Genomic DNA, 20,454 nt, shown 5'->3' with positions numbered 1-20,454 from the left:
TACAGGCATTATGTTTACTTTTAGTTTTCATATTCAAGAAATAGTTAAAAAAAAAAAAATGCTTAGAATCCAGGACAGGAACTAGATCATATGGAGAGAGGTTAAATGAGTCAGAAAAGTAGTTAATAAGTTGGAAACTGGTTAAAGCTAGTTTCTCTATGTCCGTAGAAAGAACAATAAAAACAAAACAGATTTATATTGTCCTGAGAAAAAGCTGAGGCAGGCCCCTGGAAAAACCTCTTGATGATAAAGGTCAGCAAGACCACAATGAAAGCTGTAGCAATTTTACCTTAGTAACCTTTCAATTATGTGTTTAAGTTGTCCACTACCTGGGGACTGAGTGAATGAACTATATTCCCCTAAGTCTACAAGCTCTCAGCTGTTCATCATCAAGTGTGATTAGCTATCCAAGGATCACTTCCAATGAAGAGCCTATCAGTACCAAGTGAGACAAGTTACCAATTAAAAACGCTAAATTTTTAAAAATTAGGGGAATTCTCTGGCGGTCCGGTGGTAAGGACTCAGCACTTTCGCTGCCAAGGGTTCGGGTTCGATCCCTGGTTAGGGAACTAAGATCCCACAAGCCGTGCAGCTCGGCCAAAAAAGAAAAAAATTAGTAGAAACACAGACGGGGTTGGTAAACTACAGCCCGTAGGCCAATACTGGGTTGCCATCTGTTTTAGTCAATAGAGTTTTACTGGAACACAGAGTAAAATAGCTGTGACAGAGCCTGAACGACCCACAAAGCCTGAAATACTTACAGAAAAGGTTTGCTGACTTCTGACTTCTATTGAGAAATTCTTTAAGGCAATTAACATTACTATTTCTGAAGAGTAATAAAATGATTTCTACATCTAAGGTATATTCTTTATCCTACTCATCTCCAGTAGCATGAGGTCCCATGTTGAGACGAAGCTAAAAATCTAGGATGAAAATGCTATCTTTTCTGTCAGGCAGAGAGCTCAAGCACAATTATAAAAGGTGAAAATGGGCTCTAATAACTCTCAAGCTGGTTCCGGTCAGTGAAATGGGTACTGAAAATGGCCCCAAACTGATAAAAACCTGTCGAGAGTTACAGAAGAAGAGACTGCAAAGTACAGCTACCAAAAGAGGAATTACTTACGCTGTATGTGAATGAGCTGCTTTGGCATCCTGAACTCCCCGGGGTAAACGGACTCGTAGTACGCGATGTTGCTCTCCGCCTCCGGGACTGGAATAACCATGTTGTCCCTCTTCTCGCCATACACCTGCTGTGCCGAGATAGCCCGCTGAAGATGGTGTTCCTGAGGAGACGGAAAAGGACGTAAGCTACGTTTTAAAAAACCAGCAAACAGAACATACAGCCTCAGGAAGAGGTGTTCATTTGTTTTTAAAATGAGGGATTTTAGTAGCCTTGCAAGGATGCTAACAATACAGTTGTGGTAAAAACAATTTGAATAGAAACAAGAGTTGGTTACATACACTGTATATTTCCGCAATTTAAGAAGAGGTACTACACCGAAATTGAGAGTTAAATTATACAAAAGATTCCGAAAACTGACAAAACTGTTATTAAAGTTTGCATTTTACAGGGACTTCCCTGGTGGCGCAGTGGTTAAGAATCCGCCTGCCAATGCAGGGGACACGGGTTCGAGCCCTGGTCCGGGAATATCCCACATGCCGCGGAGCAACTAAGCCCATGCGCCACAACTCCTGAGCCCATGCGCCTAGAGCCCGTGCTGCGCAACAAGAGAAGCCACTGCAATGAGAAGCGTGCGCACCGCAACAAAGAGCAGCCCCCGGTCGCCGCAACTAGAGAAAGCCCGCGCGCAGCAATGAAGACCCAATGCAGCCAAAAATAAATAAATAAATTTAAAAAAAAAAGTTTGCGTTCTACAGATGAGACTTTTTTAAAAAGAGGGTTAAGGGCTTCCCTGGTGGCGCAGTGGTTGGGGGTCCGCCTGCCAGTGCAGGGGACGCGGGTTCGGGCCCTGGTCTGGGAAGATCCCACATGCCGCGGAGCAACTAGGCCCGTGAGCCACAACTACTGAGCCTGCGCGTCTGGAGCCTGTGCTCCGCAACAAGAGAGGCCGCAATAGTGAGAGGCCCGCGCACCGCGATGAAGAGTGGCCCCCGCTTGCCGCAACTGGAGAAAGCCCTCGCGCGGAAATGAAGACCCAACACAGCCATAAATAAATAAATTTTTTAAAAAAATCAGAAGATTCCTACATTACAAGTGTATATGAATTAAAAAAGAGGGTTAAAACATTCGAACGTATTGTATGACGAAAGCAGGCTATGTATAAAAAATATTTTATCGATTCTAATTGCTTATTCATACAGTGTTTCATAAATGTCATACAAATCAACTAATATGATCATTCCAAAGAAGGGTACAGATTATTGTCTCCATCTTTCATTCACGAAGCTGACACAGATTCAAACCTGGTCTTTGTCTCGAGTATAACCTTTCTTCTGAATTTCCAGAGCCCTTTCTGAACGGTAGTAAAGTATATGGATTGAAGGCAAAGGCTCCAGAGTTTGTGACTCCTGGCAAGACACTCCATTCTTCTAAATCTGTTTCCTCCAGGAAAAGAAAAATAGAATCTTCCACGGATGGTTGGAGATTTAAGTAAGATAAATGTGCATTAAATGTTTAGTACAATGCCTGGCATGTTACAGGTGCTCAAAATAAGCTTTGGTTGAGTTGACACACAGAAAGATTTTTACCAGCTGCCACAGAAATATCTGTTCTCACCCACCCCATCATCATTGAATTTTGGTAAACATTTCATTAAATTTAAGCTAGTTTTTAAAATACTGTATATAAAAGACAAGTTGAGGGATGAAAAACATTCCAACAGTATGAAAACAAAAACTTCCAGCCTTCATAAGTAGCCTCTGTTCATTTTATATATACGTATATATCAATTCACAGCTAGGATTCTGCTGCACAACATACAGCGCTTTATCCCTAGGGCGTTGGTCCCTCGACATACCGTGGAGATTTCTCCATCCTGATACTTTCACTACCATTTTTGCAACAGCTGCATTGTATTCCACTATGTGGATGTACCGTAACTTACTTAACCAGACACGAATTAATAGGGAAAGAACCCTGGAAGCAACTTAAATGCCTATCCTTCTCCCTGAACGCTGCAAAAACCAATCCTGTACTACTATATATATGAGACACCTTTGTGAGCCCGTGAAAGCATCTGTAGGACAAGAGACGGAAGCGCTCAAAGGGTATATGAAGTTACAGCACATATTCCTACCACTCCTTGTAGTAACTCCTTAACATCTCTTTTCAATTTTAAAATGACCCATCTTGTTATTTTAGGTTAATTTCTTTACAATGAGTTTTTCTTCCCTTACGTGTTGCTGTTTGCTCATTTTCAAAAGTGCTGCTTTTCTTTTTCTCATTGATGTTTAAATATGTGGATTATTTTCCTTTTCAATATTAAGGAAATTAGCCCCCATGTAATAAAATTGACTATTTTCCTGAAGTTTGACTTCTGACTTTGTTTAGAGTATTTTTTCCACGCAGGAAAGTTCTATTAGTCAAATTTATTAACCTTTTCCTTTATGATTCTGTCACCCTTAGTAACAGGTATAAATCGTATAGTCACAAACTAGGGTGTGTAAACAAAACCTTTCATTTTTATAACTCAACTTATCTTTGACTCAGGCTGCCTTGTGGCTCCTGGGAGCTGGTAGAAACTAAGTGTGAAGGGGCGGGAGGGGTGACTCCGAAAGCCTGTGGGCATGTGTACTGGCCCTTGTGCCCTCTGACACAGGGTGCTTCTGAGCCCCAGCTGGGAAATCAATCACAGGTGTACTCTTCTCCTCTCAGATACCCTCAAAGAGCGAGAGAAATTTTCTGTGACCTACGCCCCCTACTTACATCAAACTCAAGGAGGGAGTGGGGGAGCGAGGCACACTATATTCTTCATTTGCATTTTGTCCTTGATCCATTAGCATTTCTCTGTGTAGGTGAACATGTGAGAGACGGTTTATCTATTTTTTTGTATAAGGAGAGATAGCAAGCCACCTCAAAGGGTATATGAACGTCATGCATAAAATCACCTATTCCCCTTAATGACTAAAAATGTCCCTTTCTCAGAAATTCCACTTGCACTTGGGAGTATTTCCAAGTTCTTTTGCCCTCCTCTACTCAACCGCCTCCTATGCTAGTATTTAATGTGTTTTTAAAAGCGCAGCCTCAGACTACATTTTATTATCTAGTGCTGACCAGATACTAAATTCACTCCTCACAATTCTTTTTCAGAAATTTCCTGGCTACTTCATTCATTTCTCTAGATGAACCACAATGAAAATTACTTTCTAGGTGTGAAGTGGGACCACTAAGGGCTTTAGATTTTTTATAGGCACTATGGTATGGTGGTTAAGAACATGATTTGTAATCAGAATCAGGATTTGTAATCATGATTTGTAATTTGCTCTGGATTTGAATGTTGGCTCCACGGTTTACTAGCTCCATGACTTTGGGACTTGGGACAAGATATTCATACCAGCAAGTTTTATTACCTATAAATGTACACTGTGTACCTACCATATGGGATTGTGGTTAAGATAAAATGCCTGAGACACACTACCTAAAACATGGTAGCAAATGTGTACCTTTCATTACTAGAGAAGCTGAAGATTTACCATATGCTTGTTACCATTCATATTCTTCCTAGTGTTAGCAGCATTCTGTAGAAAGACTTCCTTATCTTTATATCCATTTTTCTAGAATCGTGAAATCAAACTTTTTATCAATATTATAGTAAATACTGCTTTAAAAAAATCTTACATGTGTTTTTTTGTTTTATAAAATATTTGACAAAATTTCCTCATAAGGAACGTAAGGAACCAAGATGTGTACAATATACAACAAATATGTTCTTCTAAGCCTTAAAAATCACTCCTCAGCAACTGGTGTGTAACTATAACCTTAAACCTTCCTATTTACTGTAGCCCTGTGTATGTGCAAAGACTCGAGGATGGGAAGGAGACCACACACATGTGCCGGTGTGGCTGGAGCACGGGGAGTGAGGGTGCACAGGGCGTCGGGATCAAATCACGCAGGGACATGGGGCATGCTAAGGATTTGTCCTTGTACTAAGAGCGACAGTGGCTGAAGGACTTTAAAGGTCACCCTGGCTGCTGTCTAGAAAACGGACCATATTCTAGAAAATGGAACATGCATAGCCTTTAAATGGTTCAGAATAATATTTAATGAAATGGAAAAACCCATCAATTTATTAAGTAAAAAGACAGATCTGAAAATTGTATGTTCAGGATATTTGTATTTAATCTTTTTTAAAAGCAAAAGACATAACTGAACACAAATATAGGAAAAAGTCTAAAAGTAGCTGAACACGTATTTAACAATCCTTCTCTCTATGCCCCTTTATTCTATTCACTGCTAAATTTTTCCAAAGCTCTTACAGTCCTCTGACATGTCATACCCTTGGTTTGTTTACTGTTGTCACCCTTCCTCCCCACCCCAATCTAAGCATCGTGAGGGCAGGGATTTTTGTCTATTTTGTTTACTGCTAAATAACCACCCAAAAACAGTGCCGAGTACAAAGCATGGTGCTTAAATATTTGTTGAATAAATGAATATGTATGTAGGTATCTGTGTATGTACACACACACATACACACACACACACACACACACACACACACACCACACAGATGCAAGCAGGCACACATATGTGTCCAGTTTCAAAGTATGTACACCAAACAGTTAACAGATCACCTCCTGGTGATATAATTTTGAAATAGTCTTCTATAATTTTCTTTATTTCTCTTATTTTCTAAAATTCTTTGTAATTCTTTTTGACAAAAAATATTTGAGTACATCTCACTACATGATTTTCTAGAACAAAGGTAATTTCTGAAAGACACTATTTAGTTCAGTAAAACCCTTCCCATTTAAGTCAAGTTTAGTTCCAGAGTAAAACATTACACTTGCAGCTTTCCAGGTAAAGAACGTATTTTTAAAACCCCAAACTATATACATCTATTTCCAAGAAAAAAACATTAAATTATAAGTGAAAATGACATTTTTGCTTTGAGTAGGAAGCTGTGAAATGGTGAAGCCAAGTAATACATGAAATAAATCAGAATAAGATGAGCTATGAATTCAACTCAATAATTACTTATTGAATGCCTTGACTAAATAACTAAGATGATCCGATCCTAAATTACAATTATATAAAATGCCAGATGTTCCTGGAAGATAATATCTGTCAATGAAACTTCTAAATACATCTACTTGCAGCACTGAATAAGCCAGCCTTCCCAAACTGTGTTCACTGGAGTATTTAATTTCAAATTATCAATAGGTAGTCCAATAATGAGTTTGACAGTTAAAAAAAAAGAGAGAACGTTGGATTTTTAAACTTTTGGAATGAAAGCTTTTAACACGCCAATGTAAACTGTGGTTGCTCATGACGGAGGGTTCAGTCATTCCAAATCTATGACCACAGAATCATTTTTTCAGAAAGTATCCATTAATAGCTCATGGAGAACTTTTGTAATGCAGTTTGGGAAATGCTGGTATAGGACAACAAGTGGAGATACAGGGCAGAACATCTGGGCTTAAGCTTCTCATTAATTAACTTAGTCTATACTTACTGACTGCCCACTATGTGCCTCTCCTGGGAACACAATGGTAAATAAAATAGGACGGTTCCTGACATTGTAGTAGGGAGGACAGACACTAATAAAACAGCCCTAAAAATAAACTGTAAAGTGTGATAAGTGCTGTGAAGGAAAAGAACAATGTGTTAATGGGAAATATAAATAGGAAAGGGATTTCAAGGACAGTATCACTTTCACTACTGCCAAGTGACATTTAAGCTAGAACAGGAGTTAAAAGATTATTTTAAGAAAAGGAAATAGCTGTGTGTGAAGACCACTTACTTGCTTGACACCTTGGGAGGGTAAAGTTTCTTTATATCATAGAATATTTATAATAATTAGGCTCAGTTGCAATTTAAGAGTTAATCATCAAAACACCAGGATCAATTCCCATTTTTCATAAAATAACAGAGGCATACCCTCTCAAATAAATCTGATCTTACAGGGAACAAAGTAAATACTATTAAATAATCTAAAGAATTTTAAGATATTCAACCTTACATGAAATGGAATCAGATGAATCGTAACTTACAATTAAGCAAATGACTTTAAAAGCCTCTTGCGCTGCAAGTAATGATAGATAATGTTTTCTATACACAGCAATGTGAACAATAAAAAAGAGGATCAGAAAAGACTGAACGATGATCTTCGGGAAGTTCAGAGGCACACTTTCGTGTCCCCATGAACCCTGCAACTGCAGGCTCCAAAGATTCACTTTTGTTACTTCAGCCCACCTGGTGCACTGCAAGAGCGTGGGCTTTAGAGACAGAAACCCAAGCAGGAATCTTAGCTTCCTCCTCAGACCCGAAGTCCAGCAAGCCACTCTGCTACTTATTTTTATTATTTGTTTCATATACATATATCTTTTTTTTTCTTACCCATCTTTCCCTCTTTCCTTTCCAGCACTTAATGTTTTTTCTTTTACTTTCCCCTTTGTTATTTCTGCTTACCCCTAGAAAATTTCTGCCTTTTCAGGTGGTAATGGTCTCTTTGATAAAAGCATTGGTAATTAATGCAAAATGGTTAACTGGTTATAAACAGGGCATATCACATATTTGAGAGGTCAGAAAATATCATTTTTATTGATTAAGAGTGACATTAAGTATCGGTAGGTAAGACCCATCTGAAGGGCCAGTACTGTGTCTTAAACATCTGTTGTGTGCCTTTGCTCACACAGATGGACCATACGCCAGCCCCACCCCCAAGAAAATTCCCACTTGTTCTTCAAAGTCTGGTTTAAAATGATCTTTCTTTTTGTCTTGTTCATAGTTTCCTTTGCTGTGCAAAAGCTTTTAAGTTTCATTAGGTCCCATTTGTTTATTTTTGTTTTTATTCCCATTCCTCTAGGAGGCGGGTCACAAAAGATCTTGCTGTGGTTTATGTCAAAAAGTGTTTTTCCTATGTTTTCCTCTAAGAGTTTTATAGTGTCTGGCCTTACATTTAGGTCTTTACTCCATGTGGAGTTTATTTTTGTGTCTGGTGTTTAGGGAGTGTTCTAGTTTCATGCTTTTACACGTAGCTGTCCAGTTTTCCCAGCCCCACTTATGGAAGAGGCTGTTTTTTCTCCAGTGTATGTTCTTGCCTCCTCTGCCGTCACCATCATTAATCATTAGAGGAATGCACATCAAAACCACAATGAGGCCATCATCAGAAAATCTACAAACAATAAATGCTGGAGAGGGTGTGGAGGAAAGGGAACACTCTTGCACTGTAGGTGGGAATGTAAACTGATACAGCCACTATGGAAAACAGTATGGAGGCTCCTTAAAAAACTAAAAATAGAACTACCATACGACCCAGCAATCCCACTACTAGGCATATACCCTGAGAAAACCATAATTCAAAAGGACACATGCACACGCCACAACTACTGAAGCCCGCGTGCCTAGAGCCTGTGCTCCACAAGAGAAGCCACTGCAATGAGAAGCCTGCGCACCGCAACGAAGAGTAACCCCTGCTCGCCGCAACTAGAGAAAGCCTGTGCGCAGCAATGAAGACCCAACGCAGCCAAAAATAAATAAATTAATTAATTAATTAAAAAAAAAAAGAAATGCTAAAGGAAGTTCTTCAGATGGAAGGGAAACAATAGCAGATGCAAACAGATTTATCAGGAGCAAACAAAGAACCAAATTATGGGTAAATATAAAAGACTGTTTCCTTTTCTTAAAATGCATGTGACTGTTTAAAGCAACAATATAACAATAAACTGCGGGTCTGTAACAACAACAAAAAAAGACACATGCACCCCAATGTTCATTGCAGCTCTATTTACAATAGCCAGGACATGGAAGCAACCTAAATGCCCATCGACAGATGAATGGATAAAGAAGATGTGGCACATATATACAATGGAATATTACTCAGCCATAAAAAGAAACGAAATTGAGTTACTTGTAGTGAGGTGGATGGACCTAGAGTCTGTCCTACAGAGTGAAGTAAGTCAGAAAGAGAAAAACAAATACCGTATGCTAACACATATATATGGAATCTAAAAAAAAATGGTTCTGAAGAACCTAGGGGCAGGACAGGAATAAAGAGACAGACACAGAAAATGGACTTGAGGACATGGGGTTGGAAGGCGAAGCTGGGGCAAAGTGAGAGTGGCATGGACATATATACACTACCGAACGTAAAATAGTTGGCTGGTGGGAAGCAGCCGCACAGCACAGGGAGATCAGCTCGGTGCTTTGTGTCGACCTAGAGGGGTGGCATAAGGAGGGCGGGAGGGAGGCTCAAGAGGGAGGGGATACGGGGATATATGTATGCATATGGCTGATTCACTTTGCTGTACAACAGAAACTAAGACAGTATTGTGAAGTAATTATACTCCAATAAAGATCTATTAAAAAAAATAAAATAAAATGATCTTCCCTCCGCTTCCCCTATCTGTGCTTTTACAGCACTACATTCTCTACTTAAGAAATCGTGCTGTAATCATTTATTTGTCTACATACTGATATCCAAAATGTTAAGTTCCTTAACATTAGATGCTATGTCTAACTAACCTTTATATCTTTTCCTTTAAAAGATGTATTCTCTTATGGTATGGGGAACTCTAAATTCTTTTAAGGATAAGGACTAAACAAGATTATCTTTGTAATCTACTTAGCAGCTAGAACTATATTTTCCTTATTGCAGGTACCCAGTATTTTATAAAGTATCATTATAGAAAAATAAGGATAAGTCTAAATTGAATGAAAAAAATGAAAAAGGTATTTCTACCTGCTCTATAGTAAGTTCTAATAAATATTACCAAACCAGAAAGAGTTATTCAAGGTTATACTGGGCAAATTCCTAAACAAAGATTAAATCATTTTAACTTATTCATTAAGTATTTATTTAAGAAAATAATGGCCTTAACGGTCAGCCATAACAACAATTAAGACCACATTTAGACCTTTTGGGTTACTGAATTAAAAACAGGTTATTGAAAGCAACAATATTGTATAAGATTTCTTATGGGTAAATAAGTGATGACTAATTTGTAAAAAGCCACTTAAGAAGTTACTGAACCCCTGCTTACTTATGCACGGAGGGCTAGACTCCGCTGCTACCACAACAGAAGGGCTGAGCCGAATCACTTTCTCTGCTGCTTCCGAATGACATCCTAAGAACCAGACATCCATGCCTATTCAGCAACAGTGCTCCAGCAAGGGCTCCCAGGTTCTGCATCCAAACACCCAACTCTTGCCTGGCGCATTACGACAGCCTTCTGACTGGTTTCCCTGCTTCCATTTCTGTCTGTCTTCATGCAATAATCAGAGTAATCTGTTAATATACAAGTCAGAACCATGCCATTCTTCCATTAGAACATTCCAATTATTTCCCACCTCACTCAGAATAAAAACCAAAGTTCTTAAAACTGCTTACAAGGTCCAACAGGATTTGCAAATTCCCCTTCCTTGCTGTGCCCAGGCAACCCTTACTTCCATTCTGCTCTTGTCATACGAGATTCCTTGCTCTCTGTCAAACTCAGAATGGCCTGCTTCCTCACTTTCTTCAAGTCTTTGTTCCGAAGTCCCCTTGGCAGACAGAGCATTCTTTACCAGCTCTTCCACTCTACAGCCCCCAGAATGGCTACAACTGAAAAGGCTGACCACGCCGTACGATGGTGAGGATGCGGAACAACTTCAACTCTCAGGCACGGTTAGTGAGAAAAAGGGGCGGCAGATCTCACGAAACCAAACATACACGTTCCACACGGCCCAGCAATCCCACTCCTAGGTATTTACCTAGGAGAAATGAGGACGCAAGCCCACAAAAAAACCTGAATAAGAATGTTCATATGGTTTTATTCATAATAGCCCCAAAGTGGAAACAGCCCCAACGTCCATCATCAGGGGGACTGGTGCACAAACTGTGGTTTGGTGACACAATGGAGGACCACCCAGCAACACAAAGGAACAATCCACCTACACACAACACGGGCAAGTCCCCACAACACTGGGGTGAGGGAAAATAGCTCTGCACAAGAGAGTCCATACTCTGAGTCCATTTATGTGACGTTTCAAAACAAGCAACATTAACCTATGGTAAAAAAAAAAAAAAAAAGAAAAAAGAAAAAAGAAAAAATCAAAACAGTAGCTGCTTCTGAGGCCTGGGGGCAAGGATTGACTGGAATGGGAATGAAAGAATTTTCTGGGCTGATGGTAACGTTCCATATCTTGTTGGGGGCTGGGTTATACAAGTAGGCGAATTTGTCAAAATCCAGCTAATATACGCCAAGTATTTGTGAATTTCTTTGCATGTAAATTTTACCTCAGAGGAAAAAAAACAGTAAATAAATGCTGAACTCTAATTAATGATATGTATGCTGAAGTACTTAGGGAAACACGGCACTGATGTCTGTAATTTACTTAGAAATGCATCAAAACAAGAAGGATTGATAGATGGAGAGACGAACAGATGTGTGATAAAGCAAAGCAGAGTAAAATGTTAATGGTGGAGTCTAGCCACGGGGTACATGGGTGGTCACTATAAAATGCTTGCAACCTCACTGTACGTTTGAAATTTTTCATAGTAAAATGTTGCAAAAAATATGGAATCTCTCCCCCTCAACCCTATTCTATCCCCCTACACGTTTTATTTTCCTGGGGAGCACTTCCCTCCTCACAGACTACTGAATTTACTTATTGTTTCATTCATTGTCTGTCTCTTCTCCCCAGAATGTAAGATGCACGAAGATAGGAATTTTTGTTTTGCTTTGTTTACCCCAGATCCAGTAGTGTGCCTAACACATACAAGTATACAATAAATGTTTGTTGAATAACTGTGCCAGTGAGACTACAACAGTTATTTAAGGTCCACAAACTGTTCTGGTTTGGAATGGACTTCCTTAAAAAAAAAATAAGATTAAATTTCATAAAAGCAAAAAAAAAAAAGACAAATGCATTTTGCTTTTGTGCTTAAAATACTCAGGGTAAACACTTAAAATAGTTGAAGACAGATTAGACTATTTGGCAAGAAAAAGAGCAGTTCGATACTTTTACTTTCTACAAGAAATAAATGGTAAAAGATTCTATTACTCTCTACTCCTCTCACTTAAAGCTCAGTACTCTGAAATTGCTTTTACTTCTAGACTATGAAACAGTAAAGGAAGACCTTTGCTAAGGTATGGGTAAAACTGTCCAGTCTTGTTGTTTCTCGTCAGTGTGAAGTATTTGTCAATTTAGTACTTTCCTTATAACATATTCAGGACTTAAAGTTGCTAAGTAGCACAGGAAAGGCAGCCCTAGGCAAAATTCAGTTTAATTTTGATCTCACCTTCTCATGTCCCTTATTTGTACCCCTGACATCCCTTTCCACGTGGGCTGTTAGTGCTGTGCTTATTAAGAGCCTGCCTGCCCAGTGTGATGTTTGGCAATGTGAAAGGGAAGGAACTGAAATTAGTTTCTTTCTACTCTCATAAAATTACAATCTAATCAGAATGCTTCCCTAAAAATTAAAGTTAAAACAGCTCAAAAAGCTCTTGTTTTTGTTTATAATCTTTATGCTGAGGATTTCTGCACCTCCAATGTACCCCGGAGAGCTAGTCATCTGCCGTTATTTAATACCTTTTAACCCATGCAGTCAAATAAAATACAAAGATGTTTCTCATTTTGGGGGGTTAGACCCTAAAGCAACAGCACTGAATAAACTGAACATCTAATTTAAACTTATCTAAAACTAAACATGTGTACATAAGCTAATCCAAACAAATGCTCTACCAAGCCTTAGTCCTTAGCCCTGTCCATACTCACTCTTGCAATTTCATCCACTACCATGGCTTTAACTACCATCTGCACGCTGATGACACGATTCAAAATCTTACTCTCCAGCACAGATTTCTGTTGAACATGAGGCACATGTAGAAAGACCTCTTACTATATGTTCCACTGACATATCTCATGTAACATCAACGTCCCATCTGCCGGCTCTCCAAACCTGTCCCTCCTTGTGTCTTGCCAAGTTCAGTGACTCGCGCCGTCATACATCCAGTCACCCAGTCAGAAGCCTTGATTTCCCAGCTCCCTCTTGCTTCCTACGTCCCCATTTCCAAATCACGCACCAGATCTTATAAATTCCTCCTTCATGCCTAGAAATCATTCAGTGCTTTCTCATCCCACTGTCACATCCAGGCTGCAGCTAGCCTTCCCACCTCCAGCATCACACTATTCTCCACTTCCCTTCTGCAGCTACTGTCAGTGGTCTTTCTCAAAAAGTATGGGGAACTCCCTGGCGGTCCAGCGGTTAAGACTCTGAGAGTCCACTGCAGGGGGCACGCGTCTGACCCCTGGTCAGGGAACTAAGATCCTGCAAGCCACGTGGTACGGCCAAAAAAAAGAAGTATGATCACGACACTGTCACACTGAATCCTTGGCTCTCTGTTGCCTTTACGATCTTGGCCTGGCAAAATGCGGTCCCTGATAGCCGAGCTCTAGCTAATTCTGCCAGTCCAACACCATACCACTTTCTACCCTGAACTTCACACTCCAGCCATAGGGAACTTTCTAGTAACATCTGTATGTGATGCTGCTCCCTGTGTTTTAAGTCCATCTCAACCTCTCTCATTTCTTTATAATTCTACTAGCATGTCTACCCCTCTTTTAGAAAGTCTTTGACGACAGTTACAGGAGACTATCACAGTGGTAACACAGAAAACAGGTACAGCTGATTTTTAAAATGTCTGTTCAATTAAGATCTTTATGAAATTGGAAACCAAACAACTCTGAATCCAGAAAGAGTATTTCCTGATAGTGGTTTCACCCCTTAACTTCCTGTCTCACACATACCAGAAGGGACAGGGTACAGCAGGTAGGAAAGAACACCAAGACAAAGAACAAACTCAGTAAGAAGATACTTTAAAAACACATTCATCTTGGATAAAATGTTAATCTTCGTGGAAGAAATGACTTCGGGAAGTCTTTTTTAGCTTTGGGTTATAAAGCCTTAGGCTTTATTACTATGCCTATTAATTCGTATTTCCAGAACTAAAATAATAGCTGACATTTGCTAAGCATTTATTACATGCCAGGTCTGAGCTTCACATTCTTATTTCATTGTTTCATTTAAAGCTCATAAACAGATAGACAGATAGATAAAGAGATGGCAACAACCTCCCCTATTTCACAGATAATAAACTTGCCTATGTTCATACAGTTAGCTGGATTCGAACCCAGCTGTGACTTGAGTATATATAAGCTCTTAACAACTTTACTACATCGACTCTCAAAAGGATGTAGATTCCCCACAGATTACTTATTAATTCAAGGGAAAACTAGCAACTATACAGTGGAGACACTGGGCCACACCTTGACTGGGTGATCAAAATTAACATTACCAATGAGGGGCAGAGAGATATATGTGCCTCCTGATGTGATGCCATGAGAATATAACAACATTTATAAAATGTGCTAGCTGGGAATGCAACACCTGAATCTAACTGAGAAAACATGAGACAAACCCAAAATGGGATCACCCTATTCAAAAAAAATCAAAGGGACTCTAATTTTCAAAAATGTCCACATCATAAAAGATGAAACACTTGCTGAGATATTTAGGGGTAAAGAGCCATGATATAGGCAACTAATCTCAAATGGTTTGGAAAAAAAAATACATGCGTGTGCATGTGTGTGTATGACAGAATGGGTGTATGGAAAAACATAAACAAAGCAAATGGGACACAATGGTAACCATCAGTATACATGGGTGTACTCCTCTTTTTCTTGCAACTTTTCTGTAAGTTTGAAATTATTTCCAAATACAGTTGACGACCCTTGAACAACTCGGGGGCTAGGAGCATCGACCCTGCCCCCCCCCCCCATCAGTCGACTATCTGAGTATAACTTTACAGTGGGCTCCCTGCATCTGCAGTTCTGCATCCATGGTTTCAACCAACCACGGATCTGTAGTGGTGTAGTTTTTTTTTTTTTTTTTTTTGGCCACTCGGCATGGTATGTGGGATCATAGTTCTCTGACCAGGGATCGAACCCGTGCCCCCTGCAATAGGAGCACAGAGTCTTAACAACTGGACCGCCAGGGAAGGCCTGTAGTGGTGTAGTTTTTATAGAAAAAAGTCCATGTATAAGTGGATCTGCACAGTTCAAACCTATGTTGTTCAAGGGTCAACTGTAATAGTTGTTTTCTTTAAGCTAAGAGCAGAAGGAAATTGGGGGGGAAATAGTAGACTATACGCAAGAGCAAGAGATGTAAATTCTTCTTCCAGAATTGCTGCTAAGTAACTGCATGATCTCCTAAGTCAGTGAGACCAGAGAGCCTCAGAATATCGTCTTCTGAATATAGTTCTAGGGACATAATTAGGTGTTCTATGAGGAGTTCTGTGATCAAATAATTTTGGAAAACGCATAGACAGTAACAGACAACGTTGAACAGTTTCTTTACAGAAGCACCCTCAGTGGTTTCGCATTTGCCAAAATGCACCATGATTTTTCCAAATGAGTAATATAGAAGTCAACATTTCCTAATCATGTACTGATCACTGTTAGTGTGATTTATATAAATGTTTGGTGGGACCAAGCCTTTAATTTTCAGTATTAAAAAGGTTGGGGGGTGGTGGTGGTGGTGGGATGAACTGGGAGATTGGGACTGACATGTATACACTGATGTGTATAAAACAGCTAACTCATAAGAACCTGCTGTAGAAAAATTAATAAAATAAAATTCAAAAAAACAGAAAGAGTAAGGTAAATATTAAAATAAAGTTGCAGTTAAACAGTGGTACAGGAAACACTCTCTTCTACAATAACAGACTTTATCTGTTTGGGGAACTATAACCTCCTGACTCCACTGTTCAACTCATAGTGAGGTAAGTTTACTAAATTTATTTTTAAAAAGGAGGGCTGTATTAAGATGTAAGACTATGAAATCTCTGGCAATAGGTCTCCCTTGTAGGGACAATAATACGGACGAGGGTTTGGCAAGCTGTCACCAGCGGGGCAAATCTGGCCCACCACCTGTTTCTGTAAATACTTTATTAGAACACAGCCGCACGTGCTCATTTACATACTGCCCGCGGCTGCTCTGCTCCGTAACAGCAGAAGAGCTGTGACAGAGACTGCAAGGCCTGCAAAGCCTAAAATATTTACTATCTGACTCTCCACAGAAAGTCTGCAGACTCTTCATGCAGATACAGTTATTTACGCTCTGTTTAATGCTTGAGGTTCAGCAGTCTGGTGGATCGCTGGCACACACAGAGCACGCTCTACTATTTACACGATGAACATGACAAAAGAGGGAAGCTCATTAAGTAAAAAAACTTATCACTATATTAGACCCTATATTAGACACTTAGTCTTCATTCTGAAGGTGTATTATCATAATACCTATTTCGCAGGGAAAGTGAAGCTCAGTAAGGTAAGTCACTTGCCCGAAGTGCTGGAAGTAGGATTTGGACTGAGGTCTGACTCCAGAACCCCATGGTCTTTCTACTGTAGTTTAATTCCTCCTTCTTGTCTTCTTCTGCCTTTCCCATGAATGGCTGAGCTCTGGCTGGTACTCAGGGGAGGACTCAGAATACTAAGAGAGAAGCAGAAAGGACTTTAAACAGCTGCAGAAATGAGTGACAGCATCGTGGGTACAAGGATCGTGGGGAAGCTACAACCAGGTAAGCTAAGGAAGCAAGGGCAGATTTCCTCGCTTCCCTTGCAGGATTCTCTTCCGAGTACTTTACTAGATGGCAGCTCATGAAGCTTAACTGCGGACACCACCCAGGCACCCGGATATGCAGGATGGAGCCGAGGAAGATTAAGCCACAGGAGAGCCTAGACCGGGTACCTATGCTCCCCGGTGTAACTAACTACTCTTAATCGCCCACATATACAGAGGTTCATAGTAAAGGGTAAAGTATAGTCTTCTCTAATAAGTATTGTTTTACCTTGCTGTATGGGCAATAGAAAAAGCATTAAAATTTGTTACTTCTTCCCCTGAACTTCCAACACTTTTGCTTACTGTTATCTTCGACACCACATATACCAAATGCGGAGCCAAAATAATCTTCTTTTTATAGAAATAATTAGTAATATGAGTTTCCCTCAAAGAAGGGAATCAGCTTTCAGTTAAAAGGAAATTATGAAGGACTCACTTGGCTTTAGAAGTACTTTGTTTAGGTACTATTATATAATCTACTATAAAAGTAGTTGGAGGATACCGAATGATTTACCACCCCAGAGAGCTAAGGACTCCCTGATGAACTAAGAAGGCTGAAACAAAGTCACAAATTTAGACAACACCGGACCATCCCCTGTTCTTCTATCAAAAATAACAGATTTACCTATTGTAGTTTCCTACCAGTCAATGTAGCAATCAAGACTTGGCTGTTGATACACTGCTTTTATTAATACTCTGTTTTACCCATCAAAAGTGTAAAACTTTAAATAGACTCACAGACATAGAAAACAAACTTATGGTTACCAAAGGGGATAGCAGAGAGGGGAGAGAGATAAATTAGGAGTTTGGGATTAACATATCCACACTACTATACATAAACAACAAGGTCCTACTGTATAGCACAGGGAATTATATTCAGTATCTTGTAATAACCTGTAATAAAAATGAATCTGAAAAAGAATATATATGCATTTTATATATATATATATATAAAAAACAGAATCACTTTGCTGTATACCTGAAACTAAGACAACACTGTAAATTAACTATACTTCAACTTAAAAAATGGTTAAAAAAAAACATACACAAACTACTTTAGGGCTTGTAGGAATGCTAAGATTTGTCCAAGTTTAAGGTAATTGTGGAAAATACTATAACATGGTTAGTACGGGAAGAAGTGATAGTTCATACATTGTACTTATTATTCACTTAGGACCAAAGCTAAAAATAATCTTACAAAATTTCCTTCCTTTTCTTAACTAAAATCAAGTCCCCTGGTTTTACCAAAACCATAAAACTCCCGTGTAATTTCTGAAGTTGTGTCTTCTGGAGTGGCTAAAAAATAGAAGGGGCTCTGATAATCTCAAAACTTTTTTGTTTAATAATGTTTGTTTCCCTCACTTAAACTCACTCCTTTATTTAAAGAAACAAACACATTGATAAGACGAAAATAAATATTTCATAATTTCAAGTGATTTTGATTAATTTAATGTTATTTGGTACCATAAATTATTTTCTTATATAAAACATACAGTACAGAAGAAAAATTTCTGACTTTATTAGAATATGCTATCGGGATTCCCTGGTGGTCCAGTGGTTTGGACTCAGTGCTTTCACTGCTGGGGGGGCGCCCTGGTTCAGTCCCTGCTCAGGGAACTGGGATCCTGCAAGCCACACGGCACGGCCCAAAAAAGAAAAAAAAAAAAAGAAAGAATACTCTATCAAAAAAAAAAAAAAAGACATAAAAAGTCATACTATTTAAGAGCACACATTCTTCTATGTCAGAAACCTGGATTAGAATCCCAATCCTGCCCTTTACTAATTGTGACTTAACATCTCTAAATTCTAATTTCCTTGTTAGTGAAATGAGGGAACTGCCATTATAAGGATAAAATGAGATAAGACATGCAGGGAAACCTCTTAGCACAGAACCCAGCACCCACTTATTAGCTCTTTGTACTATAAATAATGAAACCAATTTAACCTTCTTTCCTACTAGCAAAGTGCAGAAAAAGCTACCTACCTGACCAGGTTGCACTGAGGACTAAATGAAGTTATATCCATAAAGCCCTGGGTCATTATTATTGTTAGCAGGCAAATTATAACAACAACTTAAATTAGTAATAGAAATTATTTTACTGTAGCTACATACATGAATTAGTAAATTAATAATAAGCCGAATTCCAAATTTACCGTGTGTGTGTTTTAAACCCTATAAAGGCAAACTAGCTGCTGAAGTTACACCTCTGTCTTCACAAGTGTCTTGTAAACATGAGAAGCCAGCACACCGCCAACAATGCAGGGAGTTATAGGATGTAATTTACAATAAATACCCTCTTCTCTTCATCTTCAAAGATGAACACCGCACGTGTAACAGACAGCCTTTAGTTTTGGTCACCAAATCATTTCTGGCCTCCTGTAGATGCTGGGGCCAGGTGACTAATGCTGGCCATTGAGTTGTGAGTCAAAGCGACTTGCGTTACTCCTGGACGAGCGTATTTAACTGCTGGTGGAAGACGCGAAGTTTTCAAAGCGCCGCCCCCGCCTGTCCCCGCGTTGCAGAACCTCTGCTGCATGAGCTCGGCTGCGCAGCTGATCCACGGGAGAACGGGGCACAAACAGGAGCGAACTCCTGAGCCTGTCTGCAGTCACACAGCACAGCCTGGCTATCCTGACCGACAGAAACCGGCCCCAGAAGCGGGGGCTATTACAGCACAGAGACTGAAATACAGGCCATTAGCTTGGGGTCAGGCAGCAAGGAAACTTCTCAGAGGCTGGAAGGGTGGCCTTCCACAGTAGGCAGTAGAAAATATTTGGTAAAAGTCAGTTACCACGACTTGGAAAGCAGATCATGCAATTAATAAACTTGTAGCTCTAGAAGAGGTTAAAAAACCTGGACATTAAAATGGTGTGTTGCTTGCTTTGTTTGGTATTACAAGAAAGAAACAAAGTTTAAAAACTGACTAGTTTGTAAGCAGGAATAAAAGAGAAGAGGCCAAATATTTGAGGATTTGTAGTGCTTGAAGAGTGCTTCTCAACTCAACCCATAAATTAACAAACCAAGAAGGCCTTTGACTAACAAAGACAGTAAGGTTCAAACCAAGGTATGGCCGGGATACCCACGGTTAAAACAACGAATGGATTACAGTCTCAGAGCAGAGACCCCGATAAAACTGGACACACAGTTAAGTGCTTTCAGTTGAACAAAATGCTCAGAGGAAAAAGAGAGACAGAGACAGACACTAAGGATGCAGCTCTTCCAGCAAAAGCTAACAGGCTTCTGGGATCAGCATTCAGGAGACAGACAGGCACCTGCAAAGCACTGAGAGGACAGGCCATCTTGCACCCTGAGCTCAACGGAACCACGCTACGAGCCTACAATGTCGTGCTGCCAACAAACAAGCAAAACTCAAGAGCCCAGACTGATTTAAAAGGACCTCAGGTCTCCTAGCTTCTACAGGAAGGGAGCAGGCGGTGAAGGGCTCTGGCCCCCAATACCTACTTCAGAGGAGGCTAAGAAGATGATGGAAAGAAAGGAAGCATCTCCTGGGTATCAGTGCCAAGAGCCCCTCCAGGAGCCTGCACTTGGTACCGACGTAGGAACATTCCTCACTCCAGGGAAAGGGGACCCCTATAAAGCCAGCTTGGTGGGAGTCTGGAGTTGCTATGCGTCAGGAACTGCTGTTTCCATTAGCCAAAGGGGAGCGTCACT

General features: G+C 39.8%; 1 protein-coding gene and 1 long non-coding RNA gene across 8 annotated transcripts in view; both read right to left on the bottom strand.

Annotated features, from left to right (window-relative positions):
• Positions 1-20,454, bottom strand: part of EPC1 (enhancer of polycomb homolog 1) — a 95,128-nt gene that overhangs the window by 28,682 nt on the left and 45,992 nt on the right. For all 7 annotated transcript variants that reach the window (XM_082385329.1, XM_082385331.1, XM_082385330.1 and 4 more), the window contains exon 2: positions 1,124-1,283. In XM_082385329.1, coding sequence (XP_082241455.1) covers positions 1,124-1,283 — 160 coding nt within the window. The remainder of the gene's footprint in view (positions 1-1,123; positions 1,284-20,454) is intronic.
• Positions 1,857-3,506, bottom strand: LOC309625748. The gene is made up of 2 exons (XR_014242730.1): positions 2,247-3,506; positions 1,857-1,908 (listed from the first exon to the last, which is right to left on the bottom strand). It is a non-coding gene; the product is annotated as an uncharacterized lncRNA (long non-coding RNA).

The sequence above is a fragment of the Balaenoptera borealis genome, assembly GCF_965194805.1.
Source record: "Balaenoptera borealis genome assembly, chromosome: 3".
Lineage (NCBI taxonomy): Eukaryota > Metazoa > Chordata > Mammalia > Artiodactyla > Balaenopteridae > Balaenoptera > Balaenoptera borealis.
The sequence above is the reverse complement of the archived record's forward strand: the minus strand, read 5'-3'. Positions and strand labels throughout refer to the sequence as shown.